Below are 25163 nucleotides of genomic sequence, written 5' to 3' on the forward strand. Positions count from 1 at the left end.
ATGTATTAGTTTTCCCCTGCTACAAAAATGGAGGGATTTTTCCAGTCTCTTATTGACCAACTGGAGGTTTTTTTCTCTCTCTCTCTCTCTCTCTCTCTCTCTCTCTTTTGTTTTGTGTCGCTGATTGATTTAGCAGAACTGATGCAACTCAGAAATGTGCTGCTTGCAGGGCTTTCCAGAGAATAGGTGGAGGGTTTTGTTTGCAGATGGGATGTTTTATTAGAATCTATGCAGTCAACGTTTGGATCAGGAAGTGCCTCTCCCTTAAGCTGAGCTTAAGCTCTGGACGCTTTGTGTGTGTGCGTGTATGTGTTGTATTCACATTAAGCTGACCAAGTGACCGAGCCACAATGATTCTGCCATGGATTATTAGTTGGTGTATACTTGTCAATTTTTGTAAGAGTGAATCTTTTTTTATATTTATATATTTGTATATATTTGTATGTATATATATTTTATGTTTCGTATAAAATTTCTAAACGTATAAAAAAACTACAACTTTTAAAATAGTTACTCTTAACTGACTCACTGACTAAATGTTCACCAAACAGTATTGTTCAGATAGGATTTGAATTCCCAATGGCCCCGTTTACACTGCCAGTTAAATGTGACCCAATTCCAATTTTTTGCCCATATGTGACACAGATCGGATCTGTTCTATGACCGTGTAAACACGAGAAAAAAAAAAACACATGCATTCGGATATTCAGAGATCAGTTTCAGGCCTCCTGAATGTGGAATACGTGGAAATAAATATGAATGTGGAATATATGGAAATAAATCAGATATAAATCGGATATGTGACAATGCGACTCTTATGTAAACAGGCAAATTGGATTTATTGAGGCATTCCGTTTTGTACGTCATTAAACTTGCGACATTGTGATACTTCTCCGCGGTTTAATGTCGTAGATGGTAGAGCGTGTGTGTGGGTAAAATCTAGATCGGACACGTGGGATCTTCCTAAAAGTTCAGACCCACTACTCCTCATTAAAGCCCACCACAATTTGCTACCACCAGACCTGAGATCTCTCTCGTACACACAAATTCCATTGAATGGTGCTGGACAACATATATAAACCATAGGCGCAAGCTGCAATGATGGCTCTTTCCCTCCTCCTCTGCCTCCACTTAGCAAATTTTGCAGAGCTAAAAGCAAGACAGTTTCTTCCATCGCAGATACTGTGGTGCAGATGCCAGAACATATCTTTACTCATTCGCGACGTCGTAAATTGTATGGCAAGTGTAAATGCATGAAATGGATATGGGTCACAATTAAATGAACGTGTACACGGACAGGCAAAAAAAAAGGTAACAAATAGGTAACAAATTGGAATTGGGCATCAAGACCGGAAAGTGTAAATATGGCCTTTGATTCAGTTCAGAATCATTCGGATATTTCAGTTTGAAATTCAATGATCTTGACTCAACTTTTCATTTTAATCTGGAGACAAAAAATAGGTTTTGAAATATTTGAAGAAACATTACATCATTAATGAAATTTTCGAGTCTTTTAACCAAAATTTGACACTGGGTTTACATTAGGTTTTAGCCCAGTGGTTGGTTTTGTCCAAATTTGTCAAATTTGAATTGAACCAAAAGAACAATTTTTGTGTACAAGTGTGAATTTATTGATCATGCTCTTCTAAAATAATACATAATAATTGATAACTTAATAGTTATCAATTTTTATTCTATAATTGTCAATACATAAATTCATACATTGATACACTGCATGGGTCAAAATATTTGTTTTGTGGGCAAAAATGTAAAAATTTAAATATTAAGTAAAGACATTCTTCCGTAAAAAAATATTTTGTACATTTCCTAGTATAAATATATTAAAATGAAAATTTTTTATTAGTAATATGCATTGCTAAGAATTTCATTTGGACAACTTTAGTTTTTTCTCAATATTTACATTTTTTGAACCTCAGAATCTTCAAATAGTTGCATCTTAACAAAGTATACGTCAATGAAAAACTTATTCAGCTTTCAGATAACGTATAAATCTCTATTTCACTTTTAAGATTGGTTTTGCAGTCCAAGGTCACAATTTACAACTTCATTATTTGACAAAATGTTGAGCTTCTACATATTTGGGTTATCGGCAGTAAAATAATGTAGGCTTTATTTAGGCACCCTTCTTGTGATTCTCCAAATAACCATAAAATGTGGTAAATTAATGAAAATTTACAGTAAAAAACCCTTAAGACATGACAATGCAGAGACACACCCATACCAACAGACTTCTTTCTTGCCAAAAAACCCATCGTTTCTTTCTCCTCTCTTATAATAGTACAGAATGTGACTGTTTATTGCTAAACACTGTGTTGTTCTTGTGCTTGAAGCTGGTGTGGGTATCTGGTAAGACTGGTATTTTAGCTAAGAAGTTCTTCATATGCTAACAAACAAGACTTTAAGCTTCAGAAATGTCACCCCTGCGCCCACTTGGCTTCCAAAATCCACAGCAACACATGCAATTCATTGTCTCAGTCCCCCAAAACATGCAAACACATGGCGTCCCTAGACTCAAAGACTCAGGCTGTGCTTTTACGATTCACACATTTTCCAAACCACTTTGTCTGTGACACAAAAGTGACCCTGGATTCCACCAAAGTCACTTTCAGTGTCTTTTTTCTGCAGTTTCTTGAAAACAAATAAAGATTACAAAGCCTCAAGTCGATGGAAACATCTTTAGTGGACTTCTTCATCTTTTCTCTCTCATTTCACAGCATTATGTTGCTGAAAATACTCCAGTAATCTGATACTGTCTTCAATTTCGTGATAAGATTTTAATTTATTTTGCTGAAGCAATAATGTAAACAAAAGAAAACAGCTGAGAAACAGCTCCTTCTCCCTTAATGTCACCCTTTTCTACAATGCTCATAATACAGTGGTGCAAGTTTCATCATAATACTACTTGTGAAACAGATGTCTTTAAAGAGGTCTAAAACTCTTTGGTTTTGCACATGCTTCAATGCATATTTGTGTTTGCTGATTTCCTGGATGCAATGATTAGACAAAGATGTTTGGAATCCATACAGAGCTCAGAATGCATTCTGCAAGCTTGTCATAATAAAGTACTAATGTAAATAAGATAGTAATTGTGTAGAGAGCTTTTTAGTGATTATCAAGAAAGCGAATGGTCATATACAAGCTACAAAGTTTTTGTTGTGTTATTCTAATACACTTTAAAGGAAACGATTAGTTGATTTTACCTAAAGAGTAAAACTGTTGTGTTTAAAGCAATTAGTTGACTATAAATAAAAGCGAAACCTTGGCCTGATTGATTGACAGGTGCCATGTCTCCATTATAACATGTATACACATGTCCACAGAACATTTTTTTTGCAAAGAAACTTGGATTTAAATAACAACTCTCTGTGATTTTATAAGTTTTATAACTTTTTAAAACAAAGCACGTTTGTAATAAAGACAGTAAAATCGCTATGTAATTCTTAACCTCTATAATCTCCACGGCTGCATGGTGTCAGTAAACACTAATGTGCGTGTGTGTACTGCAAAAGGCATTTGTGTGAGACTCATCATTTCAGAAAGGCTTAAATAAACTCACCACAGATATATTAAATAAACTTACTTGGTATTTTTGACTAATGAGCTGTATTTCAGCTTTATCCGAGTCTGTCTCTATCACTGACTGCTGTTTATCTTAGCATGTGGAGAGAAGCAGCTCATTTGCGTTTAAAGCCACAGGCTTCAAAAACAGCTACACTGTACTCATACACCGAAATTGGCAGATTCTGGAGATAAATAATCTTACATCCTGGAAAAGGGGTAAAATTAGTGCCCTTTAAATGCGCAACTTAAAGGCATTTATAAAAATTTGTCGCAATTATAAAAATGATGATAAGTTAACAGGGTGTACTCTGCAGGGTGTAATTATAACATAATGGACAGAACAAAAATTTTATGTACCATTAAGTAGAAATAGTACTGCTCATTTATTGAAAATAAATTGGAACGTATGCGCAATAGAAAGATTCATCATCAAGATTCATTCAAGATTCATTGTGTCAGTGCTTCTTCACCTAAAGCTACACTGAAAAAACATTTCTGCAAAATTATTGCAGTTTATTTGGGATAAACTTAAAAAAAAATAATTTAGTAATGTTAAACTTGTTTTTTATATATATATATATATATATATATATATATATATATATATATATATATATATATATATATATATTTAAATTCAGCCCAAATAAATTGTTTACTACCACTTGCCTTAAAAAATTTGTAAATCCAAAGAATCGTCTTTGAATTTTATTTTTTTTTTTTGTGTGTGTAGAAGCTATAAAACTGTCTTTGTACTAATTTAGAAATTCCTCATATATTTTAATCTCCTCATATGAGCAGTCTAGTATGAGTCTAGTGGCCTGGTTGACACACTGTGGGCAACTAGTGCTTAGTTTGTGAGCTAAATACCACTGCTTAACTTGTGAGCTGAATGTCCTGTACAAAATAGGTTTGTGCACATGTAGTGTCGATGACAAGATACACCAAGCAGACAGATGAAAATGGGTCATTCTTTGAGAATAATGCTCATAAATTTTGCATGTAGATAAAAGTGTCTTCTAAATGACTAAATGCAAATGTAATGTACCTACAGTACACTGGCATGCATAAAACAGCATTTTAAGACATATAGAGTAAGAGCACACCATGATTCCAATATAGAACGACTCGTGAGTCAGCTCTGTTGAATAATCAAAGAGACAAGTTATTAGTCTGAATCAGTGTGAACCGCTTTTCCTGTATACTTTTGTCTTTCATGGGCAAGTATAGAGGTATATTAGCTTCACCCTAGGTTTGAGGTAAGATGAACTTTCTGTTCATCAAAGAATCCTGACAAATAAAATGTATCGTGTTTTTTTAACACAGCTGAAAAAAAAGAAGAATGCTAATAATGTGACTGGAAATTCAACTTACATTAAAATACATCAAAAGTATAAATCATTCGTTCATTCATTTTCCTTCCGCTTAGTCCTTTTATTCAACAAGAGTAGCCACATTGGAATGAACCACCAATTTATCCAGCATTTGTTTTACACAGCGTGTAAAACATATGCGGGAACCCTTCCATGCTGCAACCCAGTACTGCGAAACACCCAGACACTCTAACATTTACACACATACACTATGGCCAATTTAGTTAGTATTCAATTCACCCATAGCGCATATCTTTGGACTGTGGGGAAACCGGAGCACCCGGAGGAAACTATGCCACCACGGGGAGAACATGCTTACCCAGAATTGCCAACTGACCCAGCCGAGACTCGAACCAGCTTGCTGTGAGACGACAGTGCTAACCTCTGAGCCACCGTGGTGCCAAAAGTATAAATTATAATATATAAATAGAAGTATAAAATATTGAAAATATATTACAATCTAAAACCATTATTTATATTTCGCTGTTTTTTACACAATAATACATCATTAATGACCTCAAGAGACTGAAAGAACATCAAGGTTCCACAGTTTTGACCTCAGTCAGTCGGACTTTACTATGTAAGATCCTTGGCCTCAAATTCTTCCCTTGTTCATAACAGACGTAAAATGTGAAACCTGCTGCTAAGTGCACTGGACACAACGAGAAGCTCTTTAGGAGTAACAGAAGTCCTCCCTTCATCCCTGCTGAAAGATCAAAGGAGCTTCCGAGCGTCTGGACAATGTGTGTGAACGCATTACACACAGCTGTCGTGATTCTCAGAGAGGGGAGGTTGTCTGGATGTGGCCGCAGGGCTTTGTCTGCGTGTCTTTTGACAGATCCATGTGGGAGCCGTTACTCACGCTGGCGGCGTGTCATCAGTGGAATGTGATGTGAAAACAGGCCCTGCGGCACCTGAGCATCTCTGCTCTGCTGTAGAGCCACAGCGATGAGATGAAAGGCCATCAGCGCCCAGTGCAGACTTTCAACCCAGCAGGCCATGACTGAGGCCCGAGCAGGACCCAACAGTGTGCGAACGAGCCTCCTCCTGAGATCGGCTGCAGCACCAACACATGTGCCTTGCCAAAACACACTTTTACAAAATGAGGAGTCCCTTGTGCCAAAACTGCCCAGTAAGGTGCTGAAATATCTGTGGAGAACCTCAGGGTTTTGTAATAGGACCTTAAAACTTTGTATAAGTAGTATACACACTGTACACGTCACTTACTGAGTTTGTTTGTTTTTTTCTTTCTTTTTTACACTAGGTGGGGTTTAAATACTTTATAGACGATACCCAAAACCTAGCTTTGTTTTTTCTGTACATTAAAGTTAATTGCAGGCGGCTTGCCAAAGGCAGCAATTCAGGCTTTTGTGTTTTCTCCAAAAATAAGCCTTTTGTAGTTCACTAGCTCCAAGTGGTGCTGCAGGGGCTGAAAGGTGTGGGAAATATATTCAGGGACTGCAGTGACAGATCTGATTTTCAGCATGTGTTCAGGGATGATTCATTTAATTTAATTTCCTGTGACAAATGTAAGATGCAGTTGTTAATTTGAGAAGCTATTTGTAACAGGCTGCTCAAAAATGCCTTGCATTAACTTACAAATTTTGAATAAACTTGAATAAAAATCATTTAGATACTGAAATAAGCATGAAAAAGAAATTGACCTCATTTCTAGAGTTCACAATTAGCTGATGATTGAAAATAAAGCGTGTTTGGCATGCTGTCCCGAGAGAGAGACCTAAGCTCAGAATATCCTCGAGCCTGGGGCTCCCTCCCGTGAGAGGGGAGCGAGAGGGGAGTTTGTTCTCAGGTACGTCTGCTTGTGAACGTGTTAGGAATAGCTGAGATATATCTGGCTAAGAGTTTATCTCAAGATGCTACTTTAATTATAATTACTTATGATGTATGTCTTTGGACGGTGGGAGAAAACCGGGTAACCAGGGGAAAACCCACGTGAGCACGGGGAGAACATGCAAACTCCACACATAAACGCTGACTGGCCCGGTGAGGGGTCGGACCAGTGGCGTTCTTGCTGTGAGGTAACTGTGCTAACCACTGGGCCGCCTTGCCACCCTATCAGAGAAGCGGAGGAGTAGGGGTGGAAGGGGGGATTCTTTAAGACGAAGATGACTGAAGTGGAAAACTACGGTTATTTTAAGTGAATCAGATTGGCGCAACATGCGGAGCTAATGCGGGACCAGCCGCGCTCAATCATAAGCATGTGATCCTCTTGAAATTAGTTTATAAATAAACTGCCCTTTCTAAAAGCTTCCAAATGATCCAATTCATGAAGGTTTAAATTCTGTTCTCTCTCTCTCTTTTTTTCCACTTCTCTTATCATTTAGTTCACTTAAAACCAGTCTTAAAGTTGACTGCAATCTCATCTTCCCCATCCAATCACTAAAAACTATAACCGGTCTACATTTTTCTCCAATAACCTGATTAAAAACATTCAATATTGATACATGTTTCATTGTGATTTTAAGACATGACGTAAAGATTCTGTTTAGTTCTGCTTTCATGTGAACTTTTAGTTCACATTTCCTGATTTTCCTGTTTTGTTCCTGTTTTATTTTGTTCCAGCTTTTCATTTGGTACCATGGTTACCAATTTGTTGATCGATTTTGCCTGTTTTGCCATTTTTTTAAGGTTGTGTATATATTGCTTTCATTTTGTTCAGTTAATTACCTTGTCAGTTGACTTTGGCATGCTTTTCTCTGCTATATTAAATTTTTTGGTTATAATAAACATGTGTTTAGGGCAGCATGGTGGCGCAATGGGTAGCGCTGTAACCTTACAGTAAGACGGTCGCTCGTTCGAGGTCGTGTTTTTCTGGAATGAGAAACAAAGAGTTACTTTCTTCTGGAACAAAACAGAAGTTATGTTGAAGAAAAGAAAATATATATAATATATATGTAACTTCATGCTCTTTAACAGAAAGTCATTCGGGTTTAGAACAACATGAGAATGGTGAGTAAACAATGATAGATTTAAAGACAGAAAAAAAATATATATTCATTTTGTTCTCTGTGAACTATTGTATGGTAAAATATATGATTAATGAATATTATTCTTGGGGAAACTGAACAACTATGGGGAGGAAAAACCCCAAAGGGCCAAACAGTATTTGACCAGTATTATGCATGACTTAAATGATTCTCCAAAGATGAGCCAATGATGTGTGGCAGAGGTCTTCACATGTTTGCTTGACTTTTAATCGATCCTTGCAGCGATTGGCAACACACACCCAAGATTACAGATCTTAGCTACAGATTACCCAAGATGGCGCTGACAAATATGCTGTGCGGCTGAATGTGTGAAAATGCATTTTTGTGATGTCTTTGTGTGAACTATCCAATGTTAGGAAATCAGTTAGATGGGCCCCAGCAGGCACATTTCTGCTGCTTAATTTTAACTTTATTGAGCAAGAATGGTGCTGCATTTAATTTATGACCGTATTTTAAAACAAACGCTTGTCCCTGATAGGATAAACATGAGTGCTTCGGCGGAAATGAGTCTGTGAGAATGCATTGATCTTAATTAGATCATTCTTTACAGCTTTAAGAGAGCCTCGCACTTGCAGAGAGATGGTGATGTTGTTTATCCAAGGCTGTTAACCTTCACGGCTTCACGACTTTTTCACAGAAAGGTTCTGTTTAATTCTCTTTCCTGTCATCCTGATACAAAAGGACATATATAATGAAAGATGTGCATGGGCTGATTCAATACTGGGCTTCATCATTATTCATTCCACACTTTTTTCTTACTTTTTATCTGTATTCTCTCAGATGTTGAAGTGTGAGTTGGTGTCAGCACTGCGAAACAGCCCATGGATGGTTTGTTACCTTTGGGCCGACATTTGAAACCGCAGGCCATGTCAAACATACACACTAAAACATTCCCCCTCATATCCCTCGTTTACTTTGAGGTTTTCTCTCTTGCCCAAAACTCCTAGTTAAGGTCAGGTTAGGTCAAACTGGGCGGTTTGGTGTTCTGCAGTTCACATTTGCATGTTTTTCTCATCATTCATTGATTTATTTAACAGCTGTTGTATTAGCTGGACTTCGTGAGCTGATCTGCATCAGGCATTCATAAATTTATAAAATGCTCTATCCTCTGGATTTTGCACAAAGATCTGTTTCCCGAGCAGAGTTATGGATGTCTGACTGCGTCATGTTGTTGAGAAACATTCCTTTCCATGAGTTCACGTCGCTTCTTTTTAAATACTGTAGGAGACACAATGACGCACACTGAAATGGAAGTAATTGTTGGGTTGTCTGTGCGGTATCTGCTGCATTTAACAACATAGCTCAGGATAGTCACTAGTAAAGGATGTTGGGATTTTTTTAGGTTCAGCACAAAAATCAAGTTAAGTTTTAACATTTGTTTGAGTGAATTTATAACTCTATAAATTTATACAGCTGCATTTAATTAAAACAATTCTATAAAAAGTATTATTTATTATTATAAATTAAACATAACACTTTGGATTAACAAGTCTGCCAAAGGATTTATTGTTGATAAAAGTCAAAGTGTCAGGATAACGCTATGAACACACAAAAAAGACAATATTTGGCTATTTACTATTAGCTTTTGAAAAATCTGAAATCTGAGGGTTCCAAAATTCTTAATACTGAGAAACTTGCCTATAAATTTATCTAATTAAAGTACCAGTGAAGCTGATTATTAGTTTTGATATATTTACAGTACAAACCCAGCAGGAACACATCATAAGATGTTATTAGGTTAGATTTAGGTCGTGACATGGGCGACACGGTGGCTCAGTGGTTAGCACTGTCACCTCACAGCAAGAAGGTCACTGGTTCAAGTCCCGGCTGGGTCATGTCTGTGTGGAGTTTCCTCTGGGTGCTCCAAATTCCCCCACAAGACCAAAGACTATAGGTGAATTGAATGAACTAATATGGCCATAGGGTGAAAGAGTGTATGGGTGTTTCCTAGTACTGGGTAGTTGCTGGACGGCCATTCGCTGTGTAAAACATATGCTGGATAAGTTGGCGATTCACTCCGATTTGGAGACCCCTGATAAAGAAAGGGACTAAGATGAGGGAAGATGAATGAATGAATGAATAGTTGTGATGTCAGGTGACCAAACTTCAATGTCTAGCCAGCGTCTAAGAACGACATAATTTTGAGGTTCAATAATGAAATCCAATGATGTTGATATTTGGTTGATTTTAGGTTGCGTTAGAAAGTGACCAAAATCTGATGTCGAGCCAAAATCTTAAACCAACCTCATATTGATGTCAAATTCTGACATTTATTCGTCAGATATGGCAGCCAAAATCCAAAATTCATAGTGCTAACATCCACACAACGTCATGCTGTAACTCTTATTAGATGTTAATATTTGGTTGATTTTAGATTGGACGTTGGGCATTGATGTCGGCCCAATTTTCATTTCCTAATAAAATGCAAAATTTCCTAAAAGTCCCCATGACGTTGGGGTACAGCGTCAATCTGATGTCATGTTGACATCCCATGCGTGTTGGGAATGTACAAAAAAATCATACTTAACATTCTATTGATTTTTGTTATCAAAAAAAAATAAAATCAATCACTTCGACCAATAGAATGTATTGGTAATAGGCAAAAATACATTGTATGGGTCAAAATGAACAATTGTCCAGGATCACAAATGTAAATGTATATGTGTACTGTAATGAACCATCTATTTCGACAATACCTTTAAGATGAAAACTTTTGATTAGATATTAGTCGGAGGCAGTGAGGGATAAACTGCATTCTTTACAAAGGAATGTACTGTATTAAAGTATTAGATCATCTCTTTTTCAAAGCTTATAACTTCCATAACTGTTCAATGTCCACCGAAAGTTTCCTTTGAAAGGTGCATTGTAAGCTAAACAATAGCAATGTTGTTAAGTACAGCTCAAATCCATTGAACAAACGGTACTTTCATCCCTCAGTCTTGCTTCATTCCTCTCAGTATTTAAATAATTCTACCATCACTAAGATCTAAAGAAACAAATAATTTATTTTATATTGCTACTAAAAGTATTCCCAAATGAATCAACATTTAATTCAATCACAATTGCAAAATTGAAGCTAATTTTTAATCAGTATACAGACATGGGATTAAAGCCGCAAAGCTTTGCTGGGTGGTATTGAATCTTTCCTTTCTCATCTCAATCATTTGTTCCATGACTGCAGTGTCTGTTTTCAGCAGTGGCCGACTTGGAAGCCTGCTGGAGACTGTGGCTTTTATGAAAAAATGACATTAAAAGTGAAAGTCAAGTCAGCGTTTTCCACCAAGCTTAGGGGAAACGATCAGGGCCTCCTTAATGTTTACACGCACACACGCACGCACGCACGCACGCATGCACACACACACACACACACACACACACACACACGCACGCACACACACACACACACACACGCACACACACACACACACACACGGAGACTTTCTAACACAAAAATAAGTCAACATGGCTTAACTGCCACCTTTTAAAGTGCTGACTGCAATTAATTAGCTAACGATGGTTCTTAAGTGCTCTGAAAACCTCTAGGCATGGGAGGTAAGGCCGGCATTATCATCCCGCAGGATACATAGCAAGCTAAAACTCCACCGTCAGTTTCCAAGACAAACGCTTATAGGTTTTCATGTCTCAGCCTATATAAACTTTAACGGGCCTCAAACAACCCACTTTTTTTCCTCTCTCTTTGCCCTGTGCAGCTGTGGTACAGATGTCTGCTATTTTACTTTAGCCTGAATGATTGATCAGATGTACAGAAGTGACATGTTTATTTATTAAAATGGTTAGCCACACTTACAAAGCCACACAAGGTGTTTATGTTGTACTTAAGTAATCACAGTTGTTGCACTTCTGTCCTCGGTTGTTATGGATGTTTATACATGATCCAGATACATTATTTAAAGGAATATACCAGGTTCAATACAAGGGCAGTCCAGTGTTTTATCTATCCATCTATCTATGTCTCCATGTATCTATCTATCTTTCTATCTATCCATCCATCCATTTATCCATCCCTCCCTCCGTTCGACTGTCTGTCTGTCTGTCTGTCTATACCAGAGATGCCCAAAGTAGGGCCCGCGGGCCAAAGTTGGCCCATTGTAACCTTTGACTTGGCCCACCATACCATCTGAGGAGAGAGTGAGATGAATGGAGAATGCCTTTAACACAGAGATTTCTAATTTGACGTAACATTTTTTGTTTGTTTTATTTCTGAGATACAAACTGAAATTAAATGTTTTAATGTTGTAAATGAATCTGAGTTTTTAAAATGTAAACATTGCCATTCGAAAGATAGAGGACTATGCAGAAGACGTCGGTGAGTAAATCAAGGCAAAAACTATAGCGTAACTCCATTCTGTTATAAATAAGATTTTTTTTTGTTTTTGTGATTACATTCTAGTACAAGTACAAGTTCACTATAAAATGTTAAAGAATTATGCTGTATTAGTTATTATAAAGCAATGTCTTCTAGTTATTTTTAAATATTATTAAATAAATTGGGAAATTGCAGATGGCAAGTGTATTTACCTTCGGCCCCCTAGCCTCAATCAAGGTTGGTTTTGGCCCTTCATAAGAAAAAGTTTGGGCACCCCGATCTATACACACACATCTGCCTAAAAGAAATATAAACATCATATGAAAAAATCATATTTTTTGTTTCGATCAGTTGTTTTTTACAAAATAGCATTTTTATTTTAAGTTATTGCTGTTTTCTTTCATTTTTTCATTGTTTTTCATTTCATTTTCATTGTTGTTTTTATTTTTCATTCAATTATTTATATTATTTTAAGTTGAACTATTTATATTTTTTCGGTGCTTTAACTTAATTAAATTTAATATTTTTCTTTTTGTTTTACAGTAAGTTTTTCATTTACTATTTTATTTAATATTTTTTTATCTTAACAAAATGTTTTTAAGATTAGCAGTTATGGTTTAGATACAATACTTACTTTCGTCCATTTTCGAAGGATTTAATAACAGAAATATAATTGTTTTTGGAGAAGCACTTGCAAAAGCGCATTATTAAAACTAAAGCTGTTAAAATCATACATGTTACACCTGGTTGTACCCTTTATGTTGTAAGGATGAGGATGTTTAAAATCAATTAAGTATAAAAACTAATATTTAATTAAATAAATAACTATGTAGGAAAATGTCTATGTAAACATTTTCTTCATAAAATTCATAAAATCATGTACACTATTTGGCTGCATTACTGAAACAATAAGAATCAGCCTCGTTCACTTATATTAAGTGTATTATTTAACTTTCTTTTCTTTTTTAAGAGTTTTTATATATTTTTTATTGTTTTTATTTTATTTTTGTTGTATAAATACAATGCTTGCTCATTGATTAGCCTAAATATTGAGCCCTGTATGTTCCTTTAATAGCCGTGTGGATGTCCATTTCTGCCTTTGATGATTACAGGTAGAGAGTTCCTGTAAAGGCTGAAGTGAATCACCCGTGAAGCTGATTGCACGTTTGCCCTTGGCTTCAGTGAACTTCTACAGTAGATCCTTTGTTCTAAAAGCCCTGAAGCGACCGAGCACAGACATTATCCCAGTGTGTAGCCAACATACAATTTTCAGTATGTTCTTCCTCATGTATTATCTGTGTTGTGGGCCTCTGCCTAGTCAAAGGCTTTCATTTTTCCTCATGTCTACAGGAATTTTCATCCTCAATTTCCCACGATTCACAGAGTCACTAGTGACATAAACAGCAAAACACTGCTTCTCTGTGTTAAATGCCACATTTGCGGCATTATGGATTTCAGCAAATCAACAAGCGCCTCCAAGGCACTCTTGGAAATGCAGCAATTCGAATCAATTGCCATGGTCTTTCAGTTAAAAAATTTTACAAAGTCGCAATGAAATGCTAGTAGCATAAAATATTTCTTCCATATTGTGATGCACATCCTAGAGTCTGAATAAATAAAAAAAGAAAAAAGAAATGTTGGCTAGGGACTTGTTTCTATTACACTTCAAACTATGAATGTGCACATGCAAAATGGATGTAGATGACTGCAAGCTTTTATGGCAAAACCATTTAGTTTTACACAGTCTATGAAAACAATAAATAACACATATTATGGTGTAAGGTTCAGTCTGTTGTTGTGTAAATGATCGCACTAAACATGCATTAAAAGTTTTCTGATTGATGAACTAAAAGCTATGACATGGATGTATGTAAAATTATTGTTCCCCAAAAAAATTAAAATGGAGATATTTCAAAGAATGTTGGAAACTGTAAACCATTGACATCCATAGAAGGAAAAACAAATACTATATACTATATACTATATCAATAGTAAGGGCGGCGCGGTAGCGCAGTGGGTTGCGCTGTTGCCTCACAACAAGAAGGTCACTGGTTCGAGCCTCGGCTCGGTCAGTTGACATTTATGTGTGGAGTTTGCATGTTCTCTCCGTGTTGGCGTGGGTTTCCTTTGGGCGCTCCGGTTTCCCCCACAAGTCCAAAGACATGCGCTATAGGTGAATTGGGTAAGATAAATTGTCCGTAGTGTATGGGTGTGAATGAGATTGTATGGGCTTTTCCCAGTGATGGGTTGCAGCTGGAAGGGCACTGCATAAAACATATGCTGGCTAAGTTGGCGGTTCGTTCCGCTGTGGCAACCCCTGATAAATAAGGGCCTGAGCTAAAAAGAAAGTGAATGAATATCAATAGTAACTGTGGGTTCCAACATTCTTCAGTGTATCTTCTTTTGTGCTCCACAGAAGAAGAAAAAAAATCTCAAAATGGTTTGAAACAAGCCATGACAACAGAATTCAAGTTTTGGGTGAACTATCCTTGTAAGAAAACATACAGTGCGAATTTTAATTTCTTGCCAACTTTAAAATGTTAGATTAAATAATTTAATTGAACTTACGAAAAGGAATAATTCATCAAATATACTTATTTTGTCATTTACTCACTCTCAATTCATTTAAAATAGTAAATATAAAATATAAATTAAATATAAAATAAATATAATCTGAAAATGAATTTTATGAAGTTATTACTTATTCTGCTATAAACAAAAACTATTGTGGCACTGGACACAGTTTCAGCTCGAATTCTTCCTTAGTGTTCTACTGAGAGAGAGAAAATTCACATACATATTGTCTTACTAAGTATCCCTTGAATGTATTCATGGCATCCGAATCATCTGCTCAACACATTTCCTGGTTCAAATCGCAGATTTGTGGGCATGGTGTTTTGAGTTTTTGGTCTCACGGTTCTCCTCCCCTGGTTCCTCCCCTCAGCAGAGCACAGGAAGGCAGCTGCAGAGAAAATGAACAACATATGTGGACCGAGACCACGATACACTGCACTTTAATGAGACCAGCCTCCCACTTTACACTCTTCACAAAGACAGACAGCTAATGTAAGTTACAGCCTGAGGGGATGAACGTCTCGATAACTTCTACTACATGGCCAACATTCTCCGTCTTTAATAAAACCCACCCTACATTTGCTTCACAGTACCTTCCATGACCTTAAGAGTAACCGTGAAAAGATTTTTCAGGCTTGTGATTGTAAAACTTCTAGACGAGCGTCATCCTGTAGCTACCTGCCCACATTGCGCTGAGGCTGACATCCTGTTGGCGAACCCAGGGTATTCTGAATATTTCTGGTCGTGAGATTTTTTTTTCTTTGGCTTCTCTAACGCTGCTGCTGAGCTAAAAGCGAAACCCTTCACTCGTTCACTATTTTCCCGCCTAAACTCCGCACTGCTCAAATGCCACACCCTTCTTAAAGGAACAGTCCACTCATTAATAAAAACTATCATGTTAGCTTCTACGCATGTTTTTGACTTTTTATCATTTGCAAAAAAAAAAAAATAATAAAAAAAAAATTAAATAAATAAATAAAAACGTAGTTTACCAGAATGTCTGGCGATTTTTTTTTGTAACCAGGAACTGTAAAATTCCAAAAGGATGACTCCATTAAAGGTTGACCTGTGTGCTTGTAAGTGATGAGCAAAGAGCAGACTGAAATTGGCTCTTTCCTTGAAAGTCTTGTTTAATTTTTTCTTCAACGTTTAATTTTGATGAAGCTTTGACATTTGCCATTTTTGACATGTTTTCTGATTTGCGATGAGATAATGACAATTCAATTTTGGGGAGAATTATTCATTTATATGAATATAAAAATCATAATAATTTGCCATTCTAAGTATTTTATTACTAAAATGATAGTATAAGTATCATTTTCATTACAAGTAAAATGATAGTTTAGGTTTTATTTTGTGAACTATTTTTTATATTTTATAGATATTACAAGTTGTAATTCTAAAAATATTGTAATTCTAAAAATATATCATAATATGTATATTGACCTGTTGTTACAAATTATTTCTAAAAAGTGATTAAATGTTGTTTGAAATTTTGAAAACACATTATCAGAAGTTATATAAAACACAACTGAACATTTTATTCAGATAATCTACTTCGAAGTGGTCTTTTTTTACAAAGATGTATAAACCTAATATAATCACTCTGATAGATGCTTGTTTATATTGCTGTAAGCGTTTTGTATCTTAGCTCAATGGCGCCACCTCAGGTCAGGTTTGATGATGATAAACGCCACACACACAGAGAGCAAAATAGCTTAATCTTGATTAAGGAGAATTTTCTTACTGAGTTAACATGTGAAAGCTGTAGGTTTACAATATTCTTACATTACATGTACCTCACATTCTATGACAAGTTCTTTACCTATCTAGTTATATAGTTTTTGATCTATCTGTGTGGTTCTTTGTGGGTCTGCTTTAGGGGAACAACACTATTTTTGGCACCACTATTAAAAAAAAAAACACGTTTTGGAACCCTTGTTTAGAAAATTGATCTCTTATTGACTCTTGATTTTAAGAATAAGTGTTTCCTTTCACTCTCTTCCATTCACCTTTTTTGTGCTCTTTTTAATAACAAGAAAAGACCCATACATTTTTATACATTCATTCATACACAGTCTTTTCTGCTGAGCTCTACAAACCAGGATCTGTGAAATCCTTCAGTAATGCACCTCTTTTATCTTCAGAAAATGTCTTGCATTTCAAGTTTAAGTCTTGTGTATGTTAACATATCTAACCTTGTAAAGAATTTTGTTATCTGATAAACTGAAATCCTGTTCACTATGTATGGTTTTGTAAGTGATCTATTTCACAGCGATATTGTTGTCGTATTTTTTTTTTCCTTTGGGGTGTCTTTTTTATTATTTATTGTATCCTCAAGTACTAAGCATTAAAGCACTTCAGTGCAAAAAATGGCTTTTCCACATCTAGTATAAACTTGCATCCACTATACAAGGTGAAGGGGGAAAGGCCATTCATAAATGGCTCGGAGCGGCTGTGGTGCAGGGCTGGGATATATATAGGCTGTCTGTATGTGGCTGTGCTGCAGTGAATCACGGGAAGCTAAATTAGCAGTTCACTCACGTGTGTGACGTAGGTGGGAGCTGACTGTGTTTTTCAGCAAAAAAAAAACAAAAAACCCAGAAGCTTAAATGAGGAAGAATCAGAAATATTTGTAATAAAATCCAACAGCAAAAGGCATCATAAATGTACACTGTAAGAAAATAAAAAAAACAAGATAAAAAATTCACGACAACATGATTTTGTTATTTGACTTTTAATAAGTTAATAAGGTTTGAATTTTTTTTAATTACTTGACTCTTTAAGTCAGTTTAATTGATGCAAAATGAAATGACTTGCAAAGTTAAGTTGGTTAAACTTAAATATTTGTGTCAGATTATTTTAGTGTAGCTTCTATAACACAAATCATAAGATATCATGGTTTGAATTGTTTACATGTTTAATTTGACTATATCATTTTTTAAATAATTATTAATAATTTTTTGTTGTTGACATAAACAGTGCAAGATGTGCAAAACTAAATTAAGCAACAATAGCTTAAAATAAGCAAAACATATTATAAATCTTTGATATCATTAGTAACTGTCAGTAGGCCTACACATGTAAACTCAGAGCGGGGCAAAAATACATTAAAATGTATTTTAAAATAAAATACCAAGTACCTCAATTTTATTTGTATCAAAATAAACAACAAAATTAATATAAAATACTGTATCTTGTATTAAGAAAATACTACAAAATACGTTTATGTTTGTTTTACACTAACCCTCTATCGACAGTCCTATTGGATCAGTCCCTTCACCATTAAACTGATTTAGTGAAATAAACAATGATTGATAACAACAGCTTTTCTTTGAGCAAGTTTAACTCAGCTACTCTGCACCTCATTTACCTCTACTATACATGAGAAGGTATTCATAAAAATGTAACTTGTGTTTCTCTTTATTTTAGTATAAGTTTTGTACAAATTCCATACAGGAAGGACTGTAGAAGATTATCTCTTTAATCACTGTAAAAAACATTTAATGCAGATAATCAGTTGGAATATAGTACTATATTTGTTTAAAGTCCTATATTTAATTAAAAAAAAATTTGCAATTGAAATCTTAAATACTCAATGTAAAATCATGATTACTAAAATATACTAAAATCTCCAGTTTTAGTCATTTCCATATATCATATTTTTTGCAACTGTACTCCTCAATACACAATATAAAACACGATATCTCAAATATCTCATATATCAGTCTGTAGATTGATGTATTACTAAATATTTTTGTCTCATACTGATTAACTATGTCAAAGTTTGTAATTACTATAAAGAGCTCCTGCAGATCAGCTACTGGCATTTAAAGAGTCAACGAAGTATTGTAGGTATCGCCACTCTAGGACTTTTATGTAATTTTTCTTATTTTGACTTGCTCCCGAATTTAACCCTGCTATTTGTCTGTTACTTTTTTTATAATTTGTTGCATAATTTTCATCCATACTTGAAGCATTGATCAGATTCTTCATTATTAATTAGTTTTCTGATCTCAAGCCTTGGCAAATAACAGAGAAAGCACCAAAAGGCAATGTTTTTATGATGTCATCATGTAGACTTCTTACAAAATATTTTACAGTATTTAAAAATACTAAAATACAAGACACTAAAGTATTTTGCTACAAAATATCAACCCATTTTCATCAACTCTATCAAATACAAATTACATTTTGTATTACATTACATTTAAAATACGTATTGGAAATACATGTTTCATAAATACTGCCCATCCCTCTGTAAGCTCATGTCTATTAGATAATATTAACAAATACAAGTTTCAATTTTAGTAATGTGTTAGTACATGTTGCAATTGGCAGTTACTTAAATTAATACATTCATTAAGGTATAGCTGTCACTTTTAAATCACATTAGCTAATGTAGATATGAAATAGATCCAGGAATGGTGTCCTTTGATTTCTTGTCATTGACATTCAGTTTTTTTTATAATACTTAATATAATTCATCTTATATAATATATAATACTAATATATAATTCATAATGCAAATATATTTATTTATTTGTATTGTGAAGTCAAAAAAAGGTGGAAAAATAGTGAAAGAGGGCATGCAAGGTCAAAATTCAAAGTAAAAAGGGGCTGTTCATATGTGCACATGTTGATTTTCCCACCAAACCCAGAGAAGCGCATACTAACACTGTCAGCTCTCCTGTGTACAGTATCTGTGAATTCATTCCACAGGATGCGTATAATGTTCATGTGTCTTTCTTTTTTCTAGATTCTTCTGCTTTTGACTTTCTGTTCCACCATCAACCATGTTGGTTATTTTGGCCTTCATTATCCTCTTCCACATCACCTCAGCAATACTACTCTTCATAGCAACCATCAATAATGTGAGTAGATTTTTGTGAGTTGATTGCCATCTGCGTTAATCATTATTACTGCTCTATGGTACTGTTAGCAATTGCATCATGTTTCTTTGAGGTCATACACAGGTACGCTTCTAAGTTACTACTAAAATCCAGCTTACTTTTATAGGTAAAATTCATTTAGCTGTTTTGAACACAAACTTTTTAGCAGTCAGAATATTCAGACCATGTTGTGATACTGCTTAATCTTGCTGTGTTTCACTCATACACACAGTGCGTGCAGGATTGTTTTGAGACAAACATCTGAAACAGAATCTGGTGGGATCAAGTTCAAATTATGCAATCATATGGTCAAACCAGTTAAATAAAAACCATTTAAAGACAACCCGCAACCTTAACCATAAAACCAAAAGTGCTAATGCTAAAATTATTTTGAATAGGTGTGAATGGACGAAGAGCTCCACTACTCTGGATTAAACACTTTAGTCAGCTTATAAATTAATCAATGAGTCAACTGCCTGTCTGCTAATCTTTAATGCTTCATGCTAAACTTAGATTTGATAAGATAAGACTGCCCTGTATGACCACCAATGATATAGTGCTTTTTAAGCATTGAAAGTAAACCAAATAAAGATTTTAGTTGAGCATTTTCCCTTACGTCACGATTTTGTCAGGGCACAGCCATGATGGGGATACTCAATGTAAACACCAGGATTGTATATCGCGGTTATCTGCTATGTTGTTCTGCTTATTTATGTTGTCTAAACCATGAAAAAAGTCTGGATGCTGCTAAATCACATAGTGAATGACTTCGTAAGGAGGAAAAGGGAGAAACGTGCAAATTTTGACAAACTGACTTTAAGTCTACTTGATTTGCTTTTGTCAGTCTTTAATACTATGTTTTTTCCCCATTCAGTTGATTAGTCCAGCCAAAGCATGACAAAAATTGATCATTATTATCAGCAGTAATCAGCAAAATATGCTGATATATGCTAAAAGTATTGTCTGTTTCATTGGCAGTGTTTACGTTCTGCTTTTTTATCATGGCCAACTGATGAGGTGTTGTGAAAACACTATAAATAAAAAAATAATAAATATTCAGCATTTCAACAATTTCATTTTTACAATAAATTATTTAAATTATGTCCAGCAATGAGCAGAATAAAATGTAATCGTTATAACACTTTTATTGACTAGTAATTTAGAGGAATCCATCTTGTTTTCAGTTCAGAAAAGGGTCACACTTTGTTTTGATGGTCCGTTTGTTGAATTTAAGTTACATTGCATTTACATGCCAACTAATTCTCATTAGATTATAAGTAAACTGTTAGGTTGGGGTTAGGGTAGTGTAAGTTGACATGTACTTGCAAAGTTTCTTATGGTCAGTTAAATGTTTGTTGAAAGGGCAACATACTCAAATGTACCATCAAAATAACGTGTTACCCAGAAAAGTACATTCCAGAAACAATGAAGTCCTACTGTCTGTGAATTAGTGCTATAACAACATGTATAGAACATTTATTCACAAGACGAACACACTATAATACACAAGAAACTTTTCACTGAAACTCTAAATGGTGGGCAGTGTTTGCAGTATTTGGGAAAAAACATAGCATACTTATAGACAATGAACTGGGTTAAGATCAGTTATTTTGACACAGTAATCTTTGAAATAAAATTGTGTTGGTATTTTCAATGTTTTTTCAAGGCATGGAGGATTATGGGCGACTTCTCCTTAGATCTCTGGTATAACTGCAACAGCACAGCCTGCTATGATATTCCCAAAAGTGCCAACATCTGAAGCAGGTAGGCCTCGATTTTCATAAAGTCTTGATAAAATACACACAGGGCTAAAGGACATTCAAATGCTGGCTTATATGACATTGTTTAAAGTTGCTTATCCACTTGTTAATTCTGACATCATGTGTCACAGTTTCCAGGTCCGAATGCTCTGTAAGATACTTTATAAGACGCCAATTGAGATGCAAAAACAGTGTGCTTTAACGCTATTAAAATCATGATCGTAATGTTTATATCCATGCTTAATCTCAGACTGTAAGGCTGTAAATCATCCTTTTTTTTAAATAAGTCTAGAAATGATAACAAACACCATCAATTTTGATGTGAAAACTTTAATGTTTGACTCAAAGGTTATGAATGGCTATTGAATTGATTTTTTTCATTCAAATGAGTAGAGACTTGGACTTGTTAACTGTGTTCCATACATCACAACTTATGCATATAGATAGCCAGAAGCAGACACTTACTGCCATTTATTGTAATTTGAGTACTGAATGTCACTAAGACTAAAAAAACAAAGCTTGGTTAACAGCCAATCTCAATGTTACAGTTAGAAAACTGTATTTTGTGGAAGTGTGACTTTTACGACTGCGCTATACAGATCAATTCTGGCCATTTCTGCATGTCATTTTCATTAACAAACCTTGTGTTTGTTGTCTTTGTCTTTATCAGCATATCTTCAAGCAGTGCAGGCCACCATGATACTGGCCACCATCTTGTGCTGTGTGGGATTCTTTGTCTTCATTCTTCAGCTCTTCCGTCTAAAGCAGGGAGAGAGATTCGTCTTCACGGCCATAATTCAGCTTCTGTCTGGTGAGTCCACACACACACACATGCATGCACGCACAGCAGTCATTAAGCCAAATGTCAAGTCAAGAGGACCAGTGCTATTTTAGTATCACATACACTTGTGTAGTTTTTATTGAATTAGTGTGGTTTACTATTTTTGGTCATTTTTTCAGTCTGTAAATTGAAGCAACTTTGATGGACTTGCTTTATTTTTTTTATCATAATAGTTTTTTTTTTTTATTAATAGTAACATGAAATTTATAGAATGTTGAAATATATATATATATATATATATATATATATATATATATATATATATATATATATATATATATATATATATATATATATATATATATATATATATATATATATATATATATATATACTGTATATGACATTGTTTAACAGTGTGCTTTAACGCTATTAAAATCATAATCGTAAAGTTTATATCCATGCTTAATCTCAGACTGTAAGGCTGTAAATCATCCTTTTTTTTTTAAATCAGTCTAGAAATTATAACAAACACATATATATATAAACTGTGATAAAAATAGCGTAAAAAAGAGGTCAAATGACTGGCATTTTTCTTGAAATTTGAAATTTTGAAATTTTAGAGCAGTCACTTTATTGATGGTGTTTGATCATAATAATCTAGGAAAAGTTTGTGAAATAACAGTGTTTCTCTGTAAAATTCTTAGTGTGTAACTTTTTTGAATGGATTTGCTCGTAATAATCTAGGAAAAGTCTGTAAAATAACTGTGCTTTTCTGTAAACATTTTAATGAAAATATCTGTAGATTTATTATTTTTTGCACTTTATTTCAACAAAGAAATTTGTGTGTGAAGAGTTCTGAGTGTTGTCTGAAATTTAGATTAAAAAAATGAATGTTTTTCTCAACTTCCTTAGTTTATGTTGAGTTATTTAATTTTAAAGACTTTTGTGATAAAAGTGATATTATAAAAATGCTCATTTTAACAGAAATTTTCAGATGGCATTTAGAGATTTTTGCATCTGAACTCTTCATATACATATACAGTTGAAGTCAGAATTATTAGCCCCCCTAAATTATTAGCTTCTTTGTTTATTTTTTTCCCCTAATTTCTGTTTAACGGAGAAAAGATTTTTTGAGCAGATTTCTAAACATAATAGTTTTAATAACTAATTTCTAATGACTGATTTACTTTATCTTTGCTATGATGACAGTAAATAATTACTAGATACTTTCCAAGACACTTCTATACAGATTAAAGTGACATTTAAAGACTAAGGTAATTAGGTTAACTAGGCAGGTTAGGGTAATTTGGCAAGTTATTGTATAAAGATGGTTTGTTCTGTAGACTATAGGAAAAAATATAGCTTAAAGGGGCTAATAATTTTCACCTTAAAATGTCTTTTTAAAAATTAAAAACTGTTTTTATTCTAGCTGAAATAAAATACTATAGAATTTAGACCTAGGGCGCAGCCATCTTGGAATGTCGCTGTGTCTGATGTCACAGGGTTGGTTGAGTTCCCTTTGCTGAACAGAAACAATGGAAGTAAAGGAGACTGTAAAGCCTAATTTAACCCAATGGATGAAGTTGTGGGTGTGGAGCTGCTGCAAATACAAGCATCAGATGTGTGTCTAATATAAAAGTATAGTTATTTATTCTATTTTTCTTTTTTCCTGCTACCCTCCCTCACCTCCGCTCGTGTTCAAACCAAACTAAGATTGGCACGGTGTTTCTTATGGCAGGGTTTTATCCTTCATACATGCTGAGAGGTCGAGTTGATTGACTTAATAAGAGAATATGTCTTGACATAACCCGCACAGATGTGACTTAGTAAAGTGTGAAGTCATGTATGATTTTAATTGCTGCATTAGTCTGAATGTAATGCCCTCGTCAGGCAGCACTGGAGCAGCGTGAGAGGATCACAGCGCATCAAACGAACAGTATTAACAAATGAAAAACACACAACTGAAGACTCTTAAATGCTTGTATTTGTTGTATTTGCAGCAGCTCTGTGATGTTCATCCACAACTTCATGCATTGGGTTAAATTAGGCTGTCCAGTCTGTGTTCAGTCAGTGTTACAATCATGGTGGACACCCAGAAAGGCTGTAAGGCAGGGTAATACAGAGAGTGAATCAAAGCGCATCAAATGATCAGTAATTAAAAGGGAAAAAAAGAAAAATAGAATAAATAACTATACTTTTATATTAGACACACATCTGATGCTTGTACAGTATTTGCAGCAGCTCCACACCCACAACTTCACGCATTGGGTTAAATTAGGCTTTACAGTCTCCTTTACTTCCATTGTTTCTGTTCAGTACAATATTATTTACTGTCATCATGACAAAGATAAAATAAATCAGTTATAAGAAATGAGTTATTAAAAGTATTATGTTTAGAAATGTGTTGAAAAAAATCTTCTCTCCGTTAAACAGAAGTTGGGGGGAAAAAAAATAGTGGGGCTAAAAATTCAGAGTGGCTAATAATTCTAACTTCAACTGTACATATATTTAATTTTGTTTACTTACTTCTCTCCCATTATTAGGTATTAGCTTGAGCAAAATGTTTAGACTTATTCTATAAATGCCTGAAAACAGTTGTGAAAACATTATCTTCTAAACACATTGCCATTTAAAGCATTTTTTCCCAAAACATCAATTCCTCAGAAGAGTACCAGATAATGTTTGTGTCGTAATTTAATATCAAAATATTGATTTCCTAACTCTTCTGAAGTAACGTATGACACTTTATTTTGCTTTATGTGATGATTATGATACTAAAGTGATAAATATCAGCTGTTTACAGAAGAAAACTAAAATTGTGTATTACTCAAACACATGACCCTGAATTGTAAACTCAGAGAAA

The 25163-nt window shown here is 34.7% G+C and overlaps 1 protein-coding gene and 1 long non-coding RNA gene across 3 annotated transcripts in view; one reads left to right on the top strand and one right to left on the bottom strand.

Annotated features, from left to right (window-relative positions):
* LOC130221171 (uncharacterized) overlaps positions 1–22360 on the bottom strand; it is a 50958-nt gene extending 28598 nt beyond the window's left edge. For both annotated transcript variants that reach the window (XR_008836268.1, XR_008836267.1), the window contains exons 1-2: positions 22158–22360; positions 15100–15252 (exon numbers count right to left, since the gene is read on the bottom strand). This is a non-coding gene — a long non-coding RNA (uncharacterized LOC130221171). The remainder of the gene's footprint in view (positions 1–15099; positions 15253–22157) is intronic.
* The window catches only part of emp2 (epithelial membrane protein 2), a 31355-nt gene that overhangs the window by 2752 nt on the left and 3440 nt on the right, over positions 1–25163 (top strand). Inside the window, 4 exon segments of the mRNA XM_056453520.1 lie at positions 19624–19738; positions 21423–21506; positions 21508–21520; positions 22187–22327. Coding sequence (XP_056309495.1) covers positions 19661–19738; positions 21423–21506; positions 21508–21520; positions 22187–22327 — 316 coding nt within the window. The 5' untranslated portion in view covers positions 19624–19660.

This window comes from Danio aesculapii, chromosome 3 (assembly GCF_903798145.1).
Source record: "Danio aesculapii chromosome 3, fDanAes4.1, whole genome shotgun sequence".
Taxonomy (NCBI): Eukaryota; Metazoa; Chordata; class Actinopteri; order Cypriniformes; family Danionidae; genus Danio; species Danio aesculapii.